We start from the raw sequence: 19314 nt of genomic DNA, 5'->3' as shown, positions 1-19314 counted from the left end.
AAAGAATTATAGATCTGACTCAGATGATAACTTAAAACTTTTTTGTGAAAAAAAGTAGATACCCATCACATGAAATGTTATATATATGTATATATATATATAGCATAATGATGTCTTGAGTTTGCTGTATTTCCAGTTCTTCTTCTTCTTCAACCATGGCGGATCAATTCCCACTCTTAGAAGAACAAAAAAACATAATTCAAAAGGATTTTTCATCTTCTTCTTTACAAGAATTGGTGTCTGGGTCTTGCTTTTATGGCGATCCAAGTCTCTGGGAATCCATGGCTCGAGCTTCAAGGTCTGAAAATGGCGGTTCCAAAGGCAATGATCAATCGAAGTCTCCATCTTCTTCTTCTTCTTCTTCTTCTTCTTCGCCTTCTTCGTCGTTTAGAATGTTTTCGAGGGGGAAAACAGAGATTTCTGGTGGGAATTTGATCGAAAGTAATGTTCAGGCAGATGGAGAAAGGTTCATTCCTTTGAATTTCTTGGAGAGTTTTCCCAAACAAGAATCTGAGTCTTTTTCTTCTTCTCCTCTGTTTCAGTCTAGAACAGATTCAACAAATTTGACTCTGTTTCTTCAAGAACCCCCCATTGTTGATCCATACCCATTTCAAATTCAAGCTCAAAATGGGTTCCAATGGCTGAAAAGCAACCAAATTCAGAATCAGGCCGACGCCATTGCTGCCACTGCGTCGAGAAATTACAGTGATTTCTGGCTGGGGGCGACGAAAACTCAGCCGATGAAACAGATTGGAAGAAAACAGGGGAATCACAAAACAGAGACATCGGCGACGGCAACGGCGGTCGGAAAGTTGTTCAGAGGTGTCCGGCAGCGGCACTGGGGGAAATGGGTGGCGGAGATTCGGCTACCGAGGAACCGGACGAGGGTTTGGCTTGGGACCTTCGATACAGCGGTGGAAGCCGCCGTCGCGTACGACACTGCCGCCTATATACTGAGAGGGGAATTCGCACATTTGAATTTTCCCGATCAGAAGCACCGCCTGAAATCCAACTCTCTTAACCGTACCACGGCGGCGCTGCTGGAGGCGAAGTTGCAGGCGATCACGCAGGGGAACTCCGGTAGAAAAAAAACGACCACAGCAACCACTGCCACCAAATCCGCCATTGACCCTTCTTCTATTTCAGAGAAAAGACTGTTGCAGGGAGATTCAAAAGTGCTAAATTTGAACCAGAATCCGGTGAGTTTTTCACCGGAAAACATGTCGGGCAGTGGCGGCAACGGTGGCGGATCTGAAACAGAGGAGTTGAAGAGAAATCAATATGGAATCTTGGAAATTGAACAACATGTTCAGCTCAGCAGAATGCCATCTTTGGACATGGACATGATTTGGGATGCTCTGTTAGTTTCTGATTCATAAATTTCTTTCTTTCTTTTGGTTCTCGTTATTTCTTTTTATTTGGAGGGGCTTCTTTATTTTATTTTATTTATTTTTTTTTTTTTTGAAACCCCATTTTGTTTTTCCATATCTATCTGTAAATTTATTGAATTTGGTTTCAGTGTTTTCTTCTCTTTTTTGTGAAGCACATTGGTTGATCTTTCAAATCTTTGTATTCAAATGTAAAGAACAGTGCTTTCTTTTGTATATCACATGAAAGGAAGAACCCCAAATGATGAGATAAGCTTATAAAAGCGACTGTCCCATAATACGCTCATTTCGGAACTGATTATTCCAGTTGTTCCAAGAGCCTCCGCTAGTTGAATCCCGTCCAGTAGACTCCCTGTTTGGCCCATCCCCTTTGTCAGCTCTTTTATCGGAATACTATTGCCTAGGTTCATAACGACGGCTAACAAATTTCTTTCCGTATAAGATGATTTAGTCGGGACAAAGGATGAATCAGAGGTATACTAAGGTTCGGTGTTTGACTCGGAGGACTACGTGATCTATTGTCTCTATTGGGTACTTTTTCTTTCATCTCTAACACCCCTTTGTAAGCTTTGATGATATCGACAAGCTCATTTGAGCTAATCGAATCTTTTACTAAAGTGAGGCACGGTTTCATAATCCCTCAAACTCAAAGTACATACACACATTCTGTAAATTAAGGCGGTTCCCTGATAGAGATTAGTGATCGACTCTCCAATAGTCTCCATATAGTATAATCATCATAATCTAAGGGAGCAATCCTAGACCCTTATCATTCGAGACCAGTTCACGAAGACAAGACAGTTGGAGACTCCCTAACAGTCCCTGTATATTAACCGGTGGCACTTACATCATAAGCATCTAGGGCACGGTCCTATAGCTATCAAGCCATCTGATACAAATGTAGACTCGACAATTGAGATAGCTCTCTATTAAAGATTAATTGACAATCTTAGTTCATACATTGTATGATCATAAGGGGAGTGACCAGGTGTCTCGACCTGCTACTAATAACCGGCTTCGCTTATAAACAAATCAGGGAGTGATTCCAGTTGGAATGTTCAACAAAAGGCAACAAAATTTCTTCCCAAAACAGAAGTGATGGAAAGATCCAAAACTTTTCCCTGATAAGAATCTCAAAGTCTTTCAGAAAACTTGAAAACTTTACAAGTATTAGCTTTAGTAATGGAAGCAAGAGACAGGGAAACATGATGAGGCTCTGCAAAAACTGAGCAGTATAGTACCTTAATTTTCTCGAATGTCTGTTGTTGGTTCTGGTTCTTCCTTTGCATCCACCTCCATCATTACCGACTCCCCGGCGTACACTTCTTTATCGTCCCCAACTGTGCTACTCTCTTTTCTAACATCCTCTTCGGCTGTTCCCGTCTTGCACTGTTCCTCCTCGACCAAAGCATTAACATCCACAATACCAATTCCTTTCGGAGATGCATCTTCTTCCGAGTCCTCCTCTTCCTCCTCTTCGTCCTCCTCCTTCACTTCCATTTTATACTCTCCGGAGTTGCCTTCAACATAGCTTGTATCATTATCTGGGGTTTGTGGAGACTCGCCATCCTCCGTTTCTTCATTCTTGTCAGCATAGACCATATTCAGGTCTGGCTCGGGAAGACGCTGCTGTAAAGGCACTGCATCACTGATGACTTGGCCTGTCCTCAGCTTCTCTCTGTAATCCTCCATCTCGACTCTGTATCGTTCTTTATCTTTCATAGCTTTCTCCTGGTAAACCTGCAAGTAAAGAAAACTCGTCGATACCGGCTAGTACCAGAGATGTGACGAATTCCGAAAGCATAAACGACAGTGTATTGCAATCCTTACTATTCTTTCAGACTCTTTAAGTTTATTCCAAAGGTCACCAATCATTCTGCTTATCTCCCTGTCCTTCCCCGGGTGTAATGGTTTGAGTCTAGCATGCTGCTCAGCAAAGAAGAAGTTGTAGCCGCTTCTATTTGGCTTCGGATGACCGGGATCCCTTCGTTTTATCTCATATTTCTTCCGACGGCGATGCTGATGAGCATTTGGTGTACCATCTTTGGCAAAAACACCAACAGGCTGAGTAGGTTGCTCAGAAGAAGCCTGATAAAGCACACCTTTTAGCTTCTCCGTCCCTACAGTAACAGTAATAAGATATCCGCTATCAAATTTCCCGTCAATGACTCCGATCACTGGAAACCCTCCTGCTGGAGATGTCGATCCCGGAGCAACTGTAGGGAGAAGAAAATTTATCTAATTATTAATCAGATGTGGTTACAACCTCAGTATGTAACGAGAGAAACCATGCGTTATCGACTATAAAATACGACGCAAGCACATAAAGAAATTGAAGCTCAAGCACGCATGTATATTGCTCCCCGACTTATTTTCCATGTATGTCTCTAAAGGACCACAGAATACACCTGCTGGAAGTTCAGTTGCAGTACTACGTGGAGGCTGGGACGCCGCCTGATTATCTGATGGTGGTAACATAGAGGCCGTCCCTTGGGTAGGAATCGTCGCTGCACTTGGGCACAGAGAGGAATCTGAAAGATTGCTGTGTTAGAAAATCAAGAGCAGAAGCCTTGGGGGGGGGGGGGGGGGGGGGGGGGGGGGGGGGGGGGGGGGGGGGGGGGGGGGGGGGGGGGGGGGGGGGGGGGGGGGGGGGGGGGGGGGGGGGGTGGTGAGTTTCACTTGCCAGAAATTATTGGTGTCCATCCCACAGCTTTGAAGAAGTAAATCTGTTCAAAATGATGAAGCAACGAAAGATAATACTTCCTGAGAACGAAAGAGGCATTGGTGGCCGTTGAAGGGAAATTGAAAACTGAAGTTACTTCTTTCCATCTTCTCTCTCTTATAACCTGTAAAATTCAGATTGTTACATTCTCGAGCTGCTCGATCATATGAATTTGTAATGAATATTGTGCTTTAATGATTCAACTTTAACCCGTCAACCGTGTTAGAAGGGCTAAAACCATAGCAAAAAGATTCAATACCATGACACAACATCATCCAGGTCTTTGTTCAATAAGAAACCAAATTCAATATTGGCCAAGAATCTGATAAACGCACTCGGATTATAGCATCAAAACGTTTACTGAAAGAGAAAAAAAAAACTCAGCCATCTAATCATCTTCGAGAGTAGCAATATTTATGTAACAGCCCAAGCTAGTAGATATTATTCTCTTTGAGTTTTCCCTCCTAGGCTCCCCTCAAGGTTTTAAAACGTATCTGTTAGGAAGAGGTTTCTACACCCTTAAGAAATATTTTGTTCCCCTCTCCAACTGACGTGGGATCTCAAAATCTACCCCACGTTGGGAGCCCAGTGTCCTCGCTGGCACATTGTCCGATATCTGGCTCTGATACCATTTGTAACAGCCCAAGCCCACTGCTAGAAAATATTGTCTGCTTTGGCCCGTTACGTATCGTCGTTAGCCTCCTCACAGTTTTAAAGCACATCTACTAAAGAGAGGTTTCCACACCCTTATAAGGAATGTTTTGTTCCCCTCTCCAACCAACGTGGGATCTCACAATTTAACAATCGTGAAAGTGAATGAAAAAGCAGGAAATAGGCTCAAATAATGGCCTTATATTTGCCCATAACGAACAAATTTCGACTCCAAGGTCAAGCATCAAGTTTCAGATATGAAAATATTGATCACAAGATTCAAAGCAAGCTATTTTACCTTCTCAATGCCACCACGAGAAGTAACCTCCACGAAAAGTCGATGCAGGTCTAGTTCTTTCCCACCAATAATCGGGATCCTGCGTTTTCAAGAGCCAAAAGTGAAAAACAGAATCTAATTGCAAAACCAACAAAATGGAGAACAAACATTTTATCTCTATTTAAACAAGATTTGAGAAACTTCCATTAAATGAATGACAAGGTCCACTTCACAGATAAAGGAGTAAGTGTTTAAGAAGAATACATGAACTTAGTTCCCATGACAGAATGGAGCTTTTCCAAGGATGCCATAAAGATATTTGGATTAGCTACAATATCCTCATATGTTGTCTGCGGTGGTGGGTATGGAATACAGCTAGAAGTAGCTTCAATCACTGGCAGTTGCTTCCTGCCAGCAAAAGAAGTCGAGGCCATGGTCAACTCGTCCTGCTACACCAGCGTGCCTCTGTTACTTCCTCTTCTATAATCGATCAATGAACTGTTCAAGCACATCCATCACTCTGTTCTATGAAATTTGAAGAAAACAAAAACAGCAATAAAAGTTTGAAACATCTGGCTGCATTGCATGCAAAGAACAGTAAAAAATGAGCAAAAACAACAGAAATTCACAGAGACAAATAACCTCTCCACCCCCACTCCTTTCAGAATCATGATGCAAACGGAGTGATAGTGATGAAATAACTACCGGCAATAAGGTAGACATGCAAAGACCCAAAAGAAAAATGGTACAGCATAGCTTATATCTGATTATTTCAAATAGTCTTGTTTCGTGTTATGGGTAAGATAGCAATGGTTGAGTTTCTCACTTTCTAAGCGACTCAAGCCAAGTGATAGTGGTGAAATGAATGAGGCTTTTGTACCTACCTACACCGAGGATGACGTTCCATCGGCCTGTAACCAGATGAATATACCTCGAACCCTCGGCCCTGATGGTTTGCTGGATTTGTTTTTTCAAGAGTTACGGCATTTTAAAGGGAAAGCTTCTAAAGGTTTTAAACAGCAACAGGTCTCCAAAAGCTTTATACCAGAAAATAATTGTGCTCTTTGAGCTTTCCCTTTCGGGCTTTCCCTCAAAAATTTTAAAACGTGGTTTGCTAGGGAGAGGTTTCCACACCCTTATAAAGAATGTTTTGTTCTCCTCTCCAACCGATGTGGGATCTCACAATTAGAGGAGGGGCAAATTATCAAGACTGCTGAAGGGGATGTCATTCTACCTTGGCTAAAGCGATACCTTACATTATAGAAGTTGATGTAGCCAAGGTTGTAAGCAATTCAAAAGGGTCTACAAGTGATAATTGAAGCTGGAATCTGTTCTCGAGCCGTTGAGTTCGGTTCCTCTAGAAAATTTGCTCCATTGAAGATGGTTGGGGAGACTCAAATGTTGAAGGAGTAAGCGATGCCACTCAGTAGAAGACTGAATCAACTGCAATGCATGATGCAAAGATTCATAAATGGCCACAAAAACAACAGAAACTTCATAGAGATAGATAAATAACCCCACCCCACTCCCTTCACAATCACTATCATGCAAATCGAAAGTTCAGAACCAAGATAACAAGAAACACCACAACTACCTGAACAAACCCAAGTCTACCGCTAGCAGATAGTATTTGACCGTTACATATAACCATCAGTCTCACGGTTTTTAAACGCTTCTACTAGTAAGAAGTTTTTACACCGTTTTAAAAAATTATTCGCTCCCCTCTCCAACCAACGTGGGATCTCACATGAAATAACTCACAGTAGAGATTCAAATACCGAAAAAAGCAAATGGTACAGCGAAGCCGTCACAGCCATGAATTCCTCTTATAGAATCAAGGGGCTGAAACCAAAGAACCACCCAGAAGCCAGACACTTTTCATACAGAGGCGATGAGAAAAGCCTCCCATTAAGGCCATTGCAATAAATCTCACTGGGAAAGTTTCAGGGCTAGTACAGAGCAATGCACCTTTCCCTGTCATTCCAAAGATATCTAATGGGTTATTAAACCATTGTCTCCTCTATGTTGACAAACCCAAAAAGTGCTTTCTTCTTCTTCTTCTCCCTATCTATTTCCCCATTATCTAACACTAAATCAGCTTTCAAAAGTTGCAGATTCTTCATACAACCCTAAAAACACAGACAAAGAAATCCAAAGGAGATGCTATTATGAATGAACAGATGGGGTTTGGGTTCGAAGGTGGGGGGAACACTCCATTCACTAAAGTAAAGAAACCCCACAATGAAAATCACTAATCAGAGCAGAAACAAAGTAGAAATTAATGGAATCACCAAACATAACAGTGATTCAAACCAAACTGTCCATTATTTCCACAACTTAATAAGAAAATGCAAACAACCCAGATCATAATATGACAGATTAAACAGTTTCAGAAAAGAAAAACTATAAAAGCATTAGAAAGGGGGGAAAATTACATACTCCAGAGATAGAAAGATGAATGAAGAAGCCAATTAGGAGGGGGAAATTTTCATAAAATCCCAAAAACATTACAAAAGAGAAGGGTTTAGAAAGAACTAACCTCGATTAAGAGGACATTGATTGCGAGCGAAAACCAAGAAGAAACCGGGAGTATTGGATGAAGAAGAAGGGTAGATTAGGAATCGAAAAATACGAAAGTTATGGAGGAAAATGAGGAATACGTTATGGCGGGGGGTCGTCTTCATCCTCGAACTGTTATTAATTGCATTCCTATGGGGAAAAAATCGGCTATTTCTTTTTAATTTATATTATTTTGGTATTTAATTTATACCTAAATTAATAAAAATGACTGGAAATAAATTTATTTCATAAATATATATTAATATATCTTTTAAAAAATAAAAAAAAATTATTATATTTAAAAAATACCTATAAATTTTTAAAATTAGAATTACCATCATTAACCTTTATAACATAAAAAATTTTATCGTTAATTTATGAATGAAAATTGTTTAATATATTTTTTTTTTTTAAATGGTACTAATTGTAAGGAAATTTTTAATTTTTAATTTTTTTAAGAAATTTAAAAGTTTTTAAAAAATAATTTTTGAAAATTCAAATATATTTTTGAATGGCTTTCTAATTGGGAAATTTTAGGGCCAAAGTTCGTGTATTCGAGCTGGACGGTTCAGATTCTTTGCATAATGGACGCTGAGATGGTGAAGGAAATTGGTCTCACTTGTAGATGGATCGTGGGCCGTTATTGGGCCTGGACATTTTGGCATCAAGTGGCCCAAACTTTAAATATAAATAAATAAATAAAAACTTAAATACTTCATTAATTATGGCGCTCACTGAAGTTTCGTTCAGCCAGAGATCACGAGGCGAATTCCTAAAATCCTACCGTTCTTCTCGTTCTTCCACCGCATTTCCGTGGATTTTCCTAAGCTTTACGTCGGACATTATGAGATTTTTTTTGTCTCTTTTCTTCACCGGAATTCTCTTGTTTTGCATCTCGTCTTCCTCTGTTTTGGATCCTTTCACTCCTCTCCGATGGAAGCCATTGCAGCAGCACAAAGCTTCAAAATCAGGTCCAAATCGCAATTTCTATCTCTAACTTTATTATTTATTTTCATTTTTGAAATTTTCAATTGATTGTGAAATCGTTCTGGATTAATCCTTGCAGAGTAATTCTAGTCATTTTGGTTCTGTTGCACCGCTACTTGTGAAGTCGCCTATCGTTTTTCTTTTTTCTTTTTCTTTTTTTTTTTTTTTTTTTTTTTTTTTTTTTTTTTTTTTTTTTTTTTTTTTTTTTTTTTTTTTTTTGTTCTTCTTTCAATTGAGAATCGATTGTGTGAACTGGTTCTGGATTTACTTTTGCTGAACATTACTAGTGATTTGATTCTGTCTTTGTCGTTTTTGTGTAATTTAGAGTTGATTGTGTGAATTCGTTATGGATTCATTGTTGCAGAACTGTATTGATGATTTGATGCTGTTGCATCGCGACTAATGAAATCGGTTACATTTGACGTTTTTGTGTGATTTAAAATTAATTTTGAATTTGTTCTGGATTCAATGTTACAGAGTAATACCAGCGATTATGATTCCCTTGCACCACGAGACGAGCTTGAATCGGCTCTGTGGCGAACAAGACGGTGATAATCGCCGTCGTAAACAAGGTGTACGCCGATCAAGAAACCACAGCCGTTGCTACTATGCTGGACGTGTTTCTCGACAGTTTCTGGCTCGGAGAAGGCACTCGGCCTTCGGTAAATCACCTCATCCTCGTTGCCGTCGATCAGACGGCATACGATCGGTGCCGGTTCCTTCATCTGAACTGCTTCCGGTCGATTTCGCGGAGGATTTCATCAAGATGACTTAGTTTCTCTTGGTTGAAAGTCCTCAAACGAGGATGCAACGTCATCTTCGCGGTACGTTCTCTTTTTTCGAGTATAATTTTATTTGTCTCCTTTTAAAATAATAGAGACTACGTAATATAATAATTTAGAAATATATCATTAACCTCTTTAATATTAGAGGATGAACTTTTTGTTTGATGGTTTTTGGTAGGTTTTAGTGCCACGACTCTACCGCTTCTTCTAATCTTACAACAAAACAAATCATATTCATTTAAGACAACAACCTTCCTAAAATCAGCGATTATCGAAGAAACACGTTCACAAATAATAAAGAGAACCAACAAAATATCCATAAAATCCGGGACGGATACATTTCCTAAAACACATAAAATAAAAGAAGAAATTTCTTCTGCCTTTTCTCTTTTTCCTCACCGATAAAAAACGATACAACAGATTCAGCTAAAAAAAACAAAAACAAATGATATTTTTTCACACAGCCAAATCTAACCTTCCTTATTCAACCCATACACAACGCGTCTTTCTTTCTTCAACACAGACCCTTACCCCTTCAGACCACTAACCCAAAGACTTCAAAAAAACCCTACTGTAAAACCAGAATTTTCCTCAGTACCTGTAGTGAGCAGGCTTGTATGGACCCTCAACTGGCACATTGATGTAGTCAGCTTGGTCCTTGCTGAGCTTGGTAAGCCTAGCACCTAGTTTGCCCAGGTGAAGGGCAGCCACCTTCTCATCAAGGTGCTTGGGCAACACGTAAACCTTCTTCTCATACTTCCCAGATGTCCTCTCGTTCCAGAGCTCGAGCTGTGCAATGACTTGGTTTGTGAAAGAGCAGGACATGACAAAGCTGGGGTGTCCAGTGGCACAACCCAAGTTTGAGTCTACCCTCGGCCAACACGATGATGCCGGAGTTGGTTTCGGGGAAGACCCACCTGTCGGTTTGAGGCTTGATGGTGATACGCTTCACACCAGGGTAGCTCTCAAGACCGAGCATGTCAATCTCATTGTCAAAGTGACCAATGTTGCAGACAATGGCATTGTTCTTCATCTTCCTCATGTGGTCAACCATGATGATATCCTTGTTACCGGTGGTGGTGACGAAGATATCAGCCTCAGAGACAACATCTTCTAAGGTGAGGACGGGAAGGCCTTCCATGAGAGCCTGGAGGGCACAAATTGGATCAATCTCGGTCACGATAACACGAGCGCCAGCTTGCTTGAGAGCAGAAGCACAGCCCTTTCCAACATCTCCATAACCGCACACAACAGCAACCTTACCGGCAATCATGACATCAGTAGCTCTCATCAAACCATCAGGGAGAGAGTGTCGGCATCCATACAAGTTGTCGAACTGTAAACAATCGGAATTGAATCCGCTTAGAACCAGATTGGTGTTTAAAGCTAAAAATTGACAACAGAACGTTACAACGGTTCGATTGGCAGATGAAAGATACTTAATTATCAGTCAACAGCGGAAAACAGGGTAACTGAAATTGAATTCCATTAACAGCTTGTTTTAAACTCATGCAGGATTCAGAAGCAAGTACAAGCATGGATATGGATGATTCAAACACAACACAATACAAGCATGGATGAGCTTGGGTCACAGATCTGACGGGATTTGAATACAAAAATCAGATCTACAGCAAAAGGGAAATGAAAAAACAGAGAAGAAGTTCAGATCTAAAAGAAAAGCACAAGAAATCATACCTTGCTCTTAGTGACAGAGTCATTGACATTAATGGCAGGGAACAACAAGGTTCCACTGGCCTGCATCTGGTATAGCCTCTTAACACCGGTGGTAGTCTCTTCCGAGACACCAACCAATCTCTCCTTCATCTTGTGATACCTCTTAGGGTCAGATTTCAATCCATCTCTAATAATCGTCAACACGATCTGAAACTCAGCGCTATCAGTAGAAGAAGGATCAGGAAGAACGCCGCTCTTCTCATAAATCTCCTCAGCCTTAACTCCCTCGTGAATCAAGAGAGTAGCATCACCACCATCGTCAACAATCAGATCCGGACCACCACCAGGGCCCCAGTCCAAGGCGCGCTCGGTACACCACCAGTACTCCTGAAGTGTCTCCCCCTTCCAGGCGAACACGGCGGCGCTGTCGCGAGCAATCGCGGCAGCGGCATGGTCCTGAGTGGAGAAAATGTTGCAGGAGCACCAACGAACCTCGGCGCCTAGAGCGGTGAGGGTTTCGATGAGCACCGCGGTTTGGATGGTCATGTGGAGGGAGCCGGTGATGCGAGCTCCCTTGAATGGCTGGGAAGGGCCGAATTCGGTACGGCAAGCCATGAGGCCAGGCATTTCGACCTCAGCGAGCTCGATCTCGAGGCGGCCGAAGTCGGCCTGAGACATGTCCTTGACCTTGTACTCACGGCCGCCGGCGGTCTTCTCGACAATTAGAGACATTGCGAGAGAATTGGGGAAGAAAGAACACAAAAATCTCTTGTTTCTGCGATGAAGAAGAAGATCGCAGAAGAGAGAAATGTGAGCGCACAAAGGATAGAGCAAACTGAGGCCCTATAAATAGATAAATCGACGGTCCACATTCGGGGCTTCCAACTCCCACCTTAGGGCTTTGAGATTGTGATTTTTATCGGGTCTTCATTTTCTAGACCGGTTTCGGGTCGGTTTTTTAATGGATAATCTAAAATGTTATCGGTTAATATTTTTAGTATTTTAGTCTTTAATACATTTAATTGTTTCAAATTTTTTTAATAACTCAATTTCTTTTTCTTTTTTTTTTCTTTAGCTTCTTAAATATACTTTTAATCTCTTCTTTAATTCTTCCATTTCTACATATTTCTAATCTTTTTATCTCTTCTTAAATATTAAAACTCAAAATAGAAATGATTAATTCTCTCATTTATAACTATTTCCAAATATAAATATATTAAATTCTAACACTCATATTTTTTTTCCAAGTTGGTTCTTTCCTATTCCAAATAACTTTTAAAAATTTGGCTATTTTGGATGCTTTATTCTTTTATGATTTTGTTTGAAATTGACATTTTTATTTGCAATTACATTTAAAAATAAGAAAAGTTTGAAGTTGAAGCAAAGGAGACATTTTTATGTAATACTAATAGAATATTTTTATGTTTATATCTAAGAGTATTTTTTTACCTTTAGAAAAGTGCCAACTAAGAATCTTTTTATGTTCATATCTAAGAGTATTTTTCTACCTTCAGAAAAGTGCCAGCGTAATTTTAAATAATGATAAAAAGTTTTAATATATTAATAAATATTTGTAAATTTAAGGACACATTTTAAAATTCAACCCTTTTTTTTTTTTAAGTAGTAAGCCGATTATTAAAACTTTTAAAAGTATCATATATCCTTCCTTCCAATATTTTAATTTTCAAACTTAGTTTGAAAATAGAATAAAGTAGTTTAACCAAAAAATTCTATTATAAGAAAAGTGATGTGAAAATTTGTAAAAGAATTATTCCAAATTTGAGATCTAAAATTTATTTATGATTGAGTTCTTAAAGTAAGAGTATCATTAAATAATTAAATAAATAAATGAATAAAAGACCAAAAAAATGTCAAATATCCGCTAACCAAATTTTTTCCCCAAGGAAATCTTCACAATAAAAATTTGGACAGCCAAAATATTGCAGATATATGATACTTTTAAAATTTGGACAGCCAAATACAACAAATCATATTTATTTAAGACAATAATCTGTCTTTTTTATATAAAAAAAAAAAAGAAATGGGATTATTAAAGAGAAACGTGCACAAATAAAATATCAAGAAAATCCAAGACAGCTATATTTCTAAAACAACAAAAAAAATAAAGGCAGCAATTTCTCTTCTTTTTTCTCTGTTCTTTCTCACCGATAATCACGATGCCACAAATTCAACAAAAAAAAAAAAAAAAGATTAAAACAAAAACAAGTAATATTTTTCACACAGCCAAATCTAACCTTATTCAGCCCCATACAGTGGGTCTCTCTTCAACGCGCAGACCCTTTCCCCTTCAGACCACTAACCCCAAACACTTCAATAAACCCCTACTTGTAAAACCAGAATTCTCCTCTCAGTACCTGTAGTGAGCAGGCTTGTATGGACCCTCAACTGGCACGTTGATGTAGTCAGCTTGGTCCTTGCTGAGCTTGGTGAGCCTAGCACCTAGTTTGCCCAGGTGAAGTGCGGCCACCTTCTCGTCGAGGTGCTTTGGCAACACATACACCTTCTTCTCGTACTTCCCGGATGTCCTCTCATTCCAGAGCTCGAGCTGTGCAATCACTTGGTTTGTGAATGAGCAGGACATGACAAAGCTGGGGTGTCCAGTGGCACAACCCAAGTTCATGAGTCTACCCTCGGCCAACACGATGATGCCGGAGTTGGTTTCGGGGAAGACCCACCTGTCGGTTTGAGGCTTGATGGTGATACGCTTCACACCAGGGTAGCTCTCAAGACCGAGCATGTCGATCTCATTGTCAAAGTGACCAATGTTGCAGACGATGGCATTGTTCTTCATTTTCCTCATGTGGTCGACCATGATGATATCCTTGTTACCGGTGGTGGTGACGAAGATATCAGCCTCAGAGAGGACATCTTCCAATGTGAGGACGGGAAGTCCTTCCATAAGAGCCTGGAGGGCACAAATTGGATCGATCTCGGTCACGATCACACGAGCTCCAGCTTGCTTGAGAGCAGAAGCACAGCCCTTTCCAACATCTCCATAACCGCACACAACAGCAACCTTACCGGCAATCATGACATCGGTAGCTCTCATCAAACCATCAGGGAGAGAGTGTCGGCATCCATACAAGTTATCGAACTGTAAACAATCAGAAGTAAATCCAATCAGAACTATTGGTGTTTAAAGCTCAAAGCTAACAATAAAACATCACTAGGACAAGATCGATTGATGAGAGATCTACAGTTATCAGTCAATAGCGAAAAACAGGGTAACTGAATTTGAAAGTGTACAGACAGAACAAAGAACAATGGTTCAACAAGATGAGTCCAATAGCATCTTGTTTTAAACTCATGCAAGATATCAGTCCAAAGATTTTGCTCACAGAGTTACAGTTCAAACACTACACATACAAGCATGGATGAGCCATTGGTTATCAGATCTGACGGGATTCGAACAGAAAAATTATCACAGAAATCAGATCTACAGCAACAGAGAAATGAAAAACAGAACAGAAACTCAGATCTAAATGAAATGCACAAGAAATCATACCTTGCTCTTAGTGACAGAGTCATTGACATTAATGGCAGGGAACAACAAGGTTCCACTGGCCTGCATCTGGTATAGCCTCTTAACACCAGTGGTAGTCTCTTCAGAAACACCAACCAATCTCTCCTTCATCTTGTGATACCTCTTAGGGTCAGATTTCAATCCATCTCTGATAATCGTCAACACGATCTGAAACTCAGCGTTATCAGTAGAAGAAGGATCAGGAAGAGCGCCGCTCTTCTCATAAATCTCCTCAGCCTTAACACCCTCATGAATCAAAAGAGTCGCATCACCACCATCGTCAACAATCAGATCCGGACCACCACCGGGACCCCAATCCAAGGCACGCTCGGTACACCACCAGTACTCCTGAAGAGTCTCCCCCTTCCAGGCGAACACAGCCGCGCTGTCGCGAGCAATCGCGGCAGCGGCGTGGTCCTGAGTGGAGAAAATGTTGCAGGAGCACCAACGGACCTCAGCACCGAGAGCGGTAAGGGTTTCGATGAGAACCGCGGTCTGGATGGTCATGTGGAGGGAGCCGGTAATGCGAGCTCCCTTGAATGGCTGGGAGGGGCCGAATTCGGTACGGCAGGCCATGAGACCGGGCATTTCGACCTCGGCGAGCTCGATCTCGAGGCGACCGAAGTCGGCCTGAGACATGTCCTTGACCTTGTACTCACGGCCGCCAGCGGTCTTCTCGACAATGAGAGACATGGTGAGAGATTGGGGGAAGAAAGAACACAAAAATCTCTTGTTTCTGCGATAACGAAGAAGATCGCAGAAGAGAGAAATGTGAGCGCACACAAAATTGAGCAAACGGAGGCCCTATAAATAGGTTCGAATGTCAGATCGACGGTCCAGATTTGGGGCTTCCAACCCCCAGATTAGGGGTTTGAGATTGTGATTTTATCGGGTCTGGACTTTCAAAACCGGTTTTCGAATCGGGTTTCTAATTTTTTTTATTTTCTTTTAAACTAAACAAATAAAAATACATATACGTATTTTTGGAAATTTGGTTAATAATCTTAAATTTTAAAATGATTTTTACAATTTAAAAATATTCATTAATACACTTTATCTTTATAAAAAAAATTAAAAAGAATTCTAATCATCAATATGTACGAACCCTATGGTTAACCCCTTGTAAATTATTTCTAGATTCTTTTAATTTTATTTTTTAAATATTATTAAATTTTCAAACTAACGGTAAGAATATCTTTGATTTTTCTAAACAAAATTCTAAATTTTTTTTAGTAAGAGTGTGAATAAAAATAAATAAATTCATTTAAAACTAAAAATAAGAGTATTTTTTTAATTTTTTTAATTATGTTTGAGATTTTTTTAAAAAAATGTAAGAATATTGTCAATAGTTTTACAACAAACGATAAAATTCATAGCATTAGACATAAAAAATAATCATGTTGTTCTCTATCTCGTTAGTTGAGTGGCGTCACCGAACAAGTTTGCCAACCACCCGGCATCATATGGGCTCGTCATACGCAGTTAATAACCAATGTGATTTTAAAAAAATAAAAATAAAAATAAAAAGAGTGTAAAAAGGAGTGAAAGAAAAATTATTTTATTTTATCTTACTAAAAATAAAATAAAAAATAGTTGACACATTTAAAAAAAAAATATATTTTATCTTACTATTTAATTTCAAGAAAAATTATTCTTCTTTAAAAAAATTAAAACTTATATGAAAAAAAGTAAATTTTCTCCGTTATTGATACAAGTTTTTCATTTATAGTTTTTTTTTTTTTTTTTTTTTTTTTTGCGTGTTGGAAAATAAAGGCCGTGGGCCCACGCGATTACAATAAATGAACGGTTGAGATGTACCGCGTGATTTTACCTTTTCCCCAAATGATGCTTTTGGGCTTTTGTCGGAGATCTGAGATGTGATGAAGAGTTTAGACTCCCCTGTATCCGAGACTACATAGCTAAAATAGTCTCGACTTTAATTTAGCGGTGGCTTAAAATTACTGTTAGCCTTCGCAATTCAAACGTTCTGATTTGTCCACTGAGAATAACGTTAGTCAAAAATAATAAAAATTTCAACATGTTATTTTTTATCTAAGATTCGTAAAATTTAAAATAAAAAATATATGAACATAATTATTCCATTCAATAAAATTTAAAATTAATAATTGTAATAAAAGTACAATTATTTTTGCAAATTCATTAATTTTTTTTGTAAATCCAATTAATTATGATTAATTGATATTAATTTTTATGATAAATGAACTTTTAAGTAGTTGAATAATAATAGAGTTTTTTAAAAGTTAACACCTTCAAAAAAAAAAATATATATATATATATATATACACATCATATCAAAATTTAGTGTAAAAACAAGATATTTTTCTTCGGTTTTTTTAGTTAAATGAGTAGTTACTGTGACCTTGACATTTTTTTGAAATGATTACAACATGTTTTGTTTTTACTCACATATTTCTTATAAAATCTATAAGGCGTCGCCCAACAAAATTTTGTTCCAAATCAAACATATGATTGAGCTTGTAAATAGTCTATGTCCATTGCTAGTAGTTATTGTCCGTTTTGACCCGTTGCGTATTGTCATCAACTTCACAGTTATAAAACGCATATGCTAGAGAGAGAGGTTTCCACACATTTGTAAGGAATGTTTCATTTACCTTTCCAATTGATGTGAGATGTCACAATCCACCCACCTTAAGGATCCAACGTCCTCACTAACACATCTCCTCACTAGCAAATATTGTGCGATTTGACCTATTACGTATTGTCGTTAGCTTCATAGTTTTCAAACACGTCTGCTAAAGAGAAATTTCCACATTCTTATAAAAAATGTTTTGTTCCCCTCTTCAGCCGAGGCAAAAATCTCGTAGAGCTTCTAGAAATAAATATGCGTTAAAAGTTTTTTCAAACCTATCTTATCATCGAGGTCACGCTCATTTGAATGTGACATTAGTTCATTCACGTACTGTATTTCACTCTAGCATTACATATCCACCAGCTTTTACCATCGTTCGTCGAGGTACGTTTCGACTCCGCTTGTTTTGTTTTGCCCGTGTTGCAGTCATTAAACGTGAATATTCATTGCTGTTTTTTCCCCCTAAAATTATTGAAAAGAATCCAACTAGAGAGAGGAGGAAAGAAAGCAAGATCCAGATCTGGTCTTGCCAGAATTTTGAATAAATCATTTTTATTTATTTATTTAAATATTAAACCCAACCGACGTGCATTTAAGTTCAAATCAATATTTAAAAATAATATATTAATTACAAAAATCCACTTTATGCCTTATTCTTATTTCTTCCACCCACATGCTTGATAATTAAAAGTAGCTATAAATTGAATTTCATAATTTTTAAAAAAATATATTTATTTTATATATAATATTGAATTATAAATTTTTATTCCATTAATTTAAAATTTTATAACTAAATTGATAATTTGAAGATTAAAATACTATATAATTATATATCAATTTTCCATTGATTTTTTCTTAAACAGTAATTTTAATAATAATATGTTTAGAATGTTTATTATTAGTGTCACTATTATTATATAAGTAGAAGTAACACATATCACATTAAACAAATAATTAATTAATTAATTAATTAATAAGCTCGTGCAAGGTTAGTGGGGTTGGTGATCTGTCACCAACCCCAAATGTAAATATATATATATATATATATATATATATATCACTTTAAAAGTAAAATCTTTCTAAGAAATTTGATGAAAAAAAGATTATTATTATTATTATTATTTGGACATGAAAATTAAAAAAAATGCTAAATTAAAATTTTAGTTTTTAATTTTTTAAATTTGTATTTAATTTAAGTCTTTTAATATTTTTGATATTTTTTAAAAAAATTTACTCCTCTACGGAACACAAAATTAAAAATATTAAATATATATAAAAAATACAATATTGAAATTAAATTTATAATTTAATAGAAAAGAAATAGAGAAATTCAATATCGTGCATGATTATGGTTTTTTATTTTATCTTTCAGATCATTCAATTGTCTTGAATGATTTCGGTTTTTAGAAAATTAATTTAAAAAGGTAAAAAAGTGAATTGAACCAATAGGTTGGTGAAATCAAATGACTAAATTGCCCCCAACTACCCCCAGATCCCCACCCGATTCACCTACCTTGATCGGTCTTTTTCCTTTTCCTCTATCAATACCATAAAGCTACGGTAGAGAAGACGCAACGTTTTATCTTTAAGATCGCTTCAAAATTAAACGACATGACGAACACGTACAAGTGTCGTCTTGTTGTTCGGAGTGGAGAATGAACCAAAAACGTGAAAACACGGTATTTTTTTCTTTAATTTGAAAAAAAGATCTAGATTCATCTATTTTAAAATAAATAAATTAAATATATATTAACGATTAAAATATTATTAAAAAAAAATATATTTTTAGCCATATATTTAATTAACTCCAAATAAAATGGATACATTACCATAATTAAATTTTAATTTTTTTAATGATATTAAACCTTGTTGTTTTAATATTATATTTAAGTTGTCTTTTAAACTTTTTGATAATTTTTTAATAAAAAAATTAAAACTACTAAAGTAGCAACCACAAAAAAAAAAAAAAAAAAAAAAAAAAAAAAAAAAAAAAAAAAAAAAAAAAAAAAAAAAAAAAAAAAAAAAAAAAAAAAAAAAAACATGTAATTTATTTTTGGATGAGTAGAAAAAAAAACGAAAAAGTACTCGAATTCAATTAATTTAATTAAGAATTATC

At 37.5% G+C, this 19314-nt stretch overlaps 4 protein-coding genes, 1 long non-coding RNA gene and 1 pseudogene across 20 annotated transcripts; 3 read left to right on the top strand and 3 right to left on the bottom strand.

Annotated features, from left to right (window-relative positions):
• The first annotated feature begins 70 nt into the window (after positions 1-70).
• Positions 71-1590, top strand: LOC111499107 (ethylene-responsive transcription factor ERF062-like). The gene has a single exon (XM_023150584.1). It carries the CDS (start codon positions 156-158, stop codon positions 1377-1379), a length of 1224 nt encoding a protein of 407 aa, XP_023006352.1. The 5' UTR covers positions 71-155; the 3' UTR covers positions 1380-1590.
• Positions 1137-7729, bottom strand: LOC111499106 (high mobility group B protein 15-like). Of its 16 annotated transcripts, none has more exons than XM_023150577.1 (9): positions 7578-7729; positions 6273-6481; positions 5303-5563; positions 5060-5138; positions 4072-4234; positions 3797-3919; positions 3219-3604; positions 2630-3128; positions 1137-1251 (listed from the first exon to the last, which is right to left on the bottom strand). In XM_023150577.1, the coding sequence occupies exons 3-8, from the start codon at positions 5470-5472 to the stop codon at positions 2631-2633; spliced, it is 1419 nt and encodes a 472-aa protein (XP_023006345.1). In that variant the 5' UTR covers positions 5473-5563; positions 6273-6481; positions 7578-7729; the 3' UTR covers positions 1137-1251; position 2630. The 16 variants fall into 16 exon arrangements, with proteins under 16 accessions (XP_023006345.1, XP_023006348.1, XP_023006335.1 ...); XM_023150580.1 differs by lacking the exon at positions 1137-1251 and adding an exon at positions 2380-2509; XM_023150567.1 differs by lacking the exon at positions 1137-1251 and having other exon boundaries at positions 2380-3128.
• Positions 7730-8346: 617 nt separating this feature from the next.
• LOC111499108 lies at positions 8347-9839 on the top strand. Its single transcript, XM_023150585.1, has 2 exons — positions 8347-8568; positions 9062-9839. The coding sequence occupies exons 1-2, from the start codon at positions 8531-8533 to the stop codon at positions 9357-9359; spliced, it is 336 nt and encodes a 111-aa protein (XP_023006353.1). The 5' UTR covers positions 8347-8530; the 3' UTR covers positions 9360-9839.
• On the bottom strand, positions 9665-11876 carry LOC111499105 (annotated as a pseudogene).
• Positions 10712-14547, top strand: LOC111499110. Its single transcript, XR_002720899.1, has 3 exons — positions 10712-10956; positions 14341-14344; positions 14413-14547. It is a non-coding gene; the product is annotated as an uncharacterized LOC111499110 (long non-coding RNA).
• On the bottom strand, positions 13150-15384 carry LOC111499104 (adenosylhomocysteinase). The gene is made up of 2 exons (XM_023150565.1): positions 14570-15384; positions 13150-14158 (listed from the first exon to the last, which is right to left on the bottom strand). Exons 1-2 carry the CDS (start codon positions 15278-15280, stop codon positions 13412-13414), a joined length of 1458 nt encoding a protein of 485 aa, XP_023006333.1. The 5' UTR covers positions 15281-15384; the 3' UTR covers positions 13150-13411.
• Between the last annotated feature and the right edge of the window lie 3930 nt (positions 15385-19314).

This window comes from Cucurbita maxima, unplaced genomic scaffold, assembly GCF_002738345.1.
Source record: "Cucurbita maxima cultivar Rimu unplaced genomic scaffold, Cmax_1.0 Cma_Scf00026, whole genome shotgun sequence".
Lineage (NCBI taxonomy): Eukaryota > Viridiplantae > Streptophyta > Magnoliopsida > Cucurbitales > Cucurbitaceae > Cucurbita > Cucurbita maxima.
The sequence above is the reverse complement of the archived record's forward strand: the minus strand, read 5'-3'. Positions and strand labels throughout refer to the sequence as shown.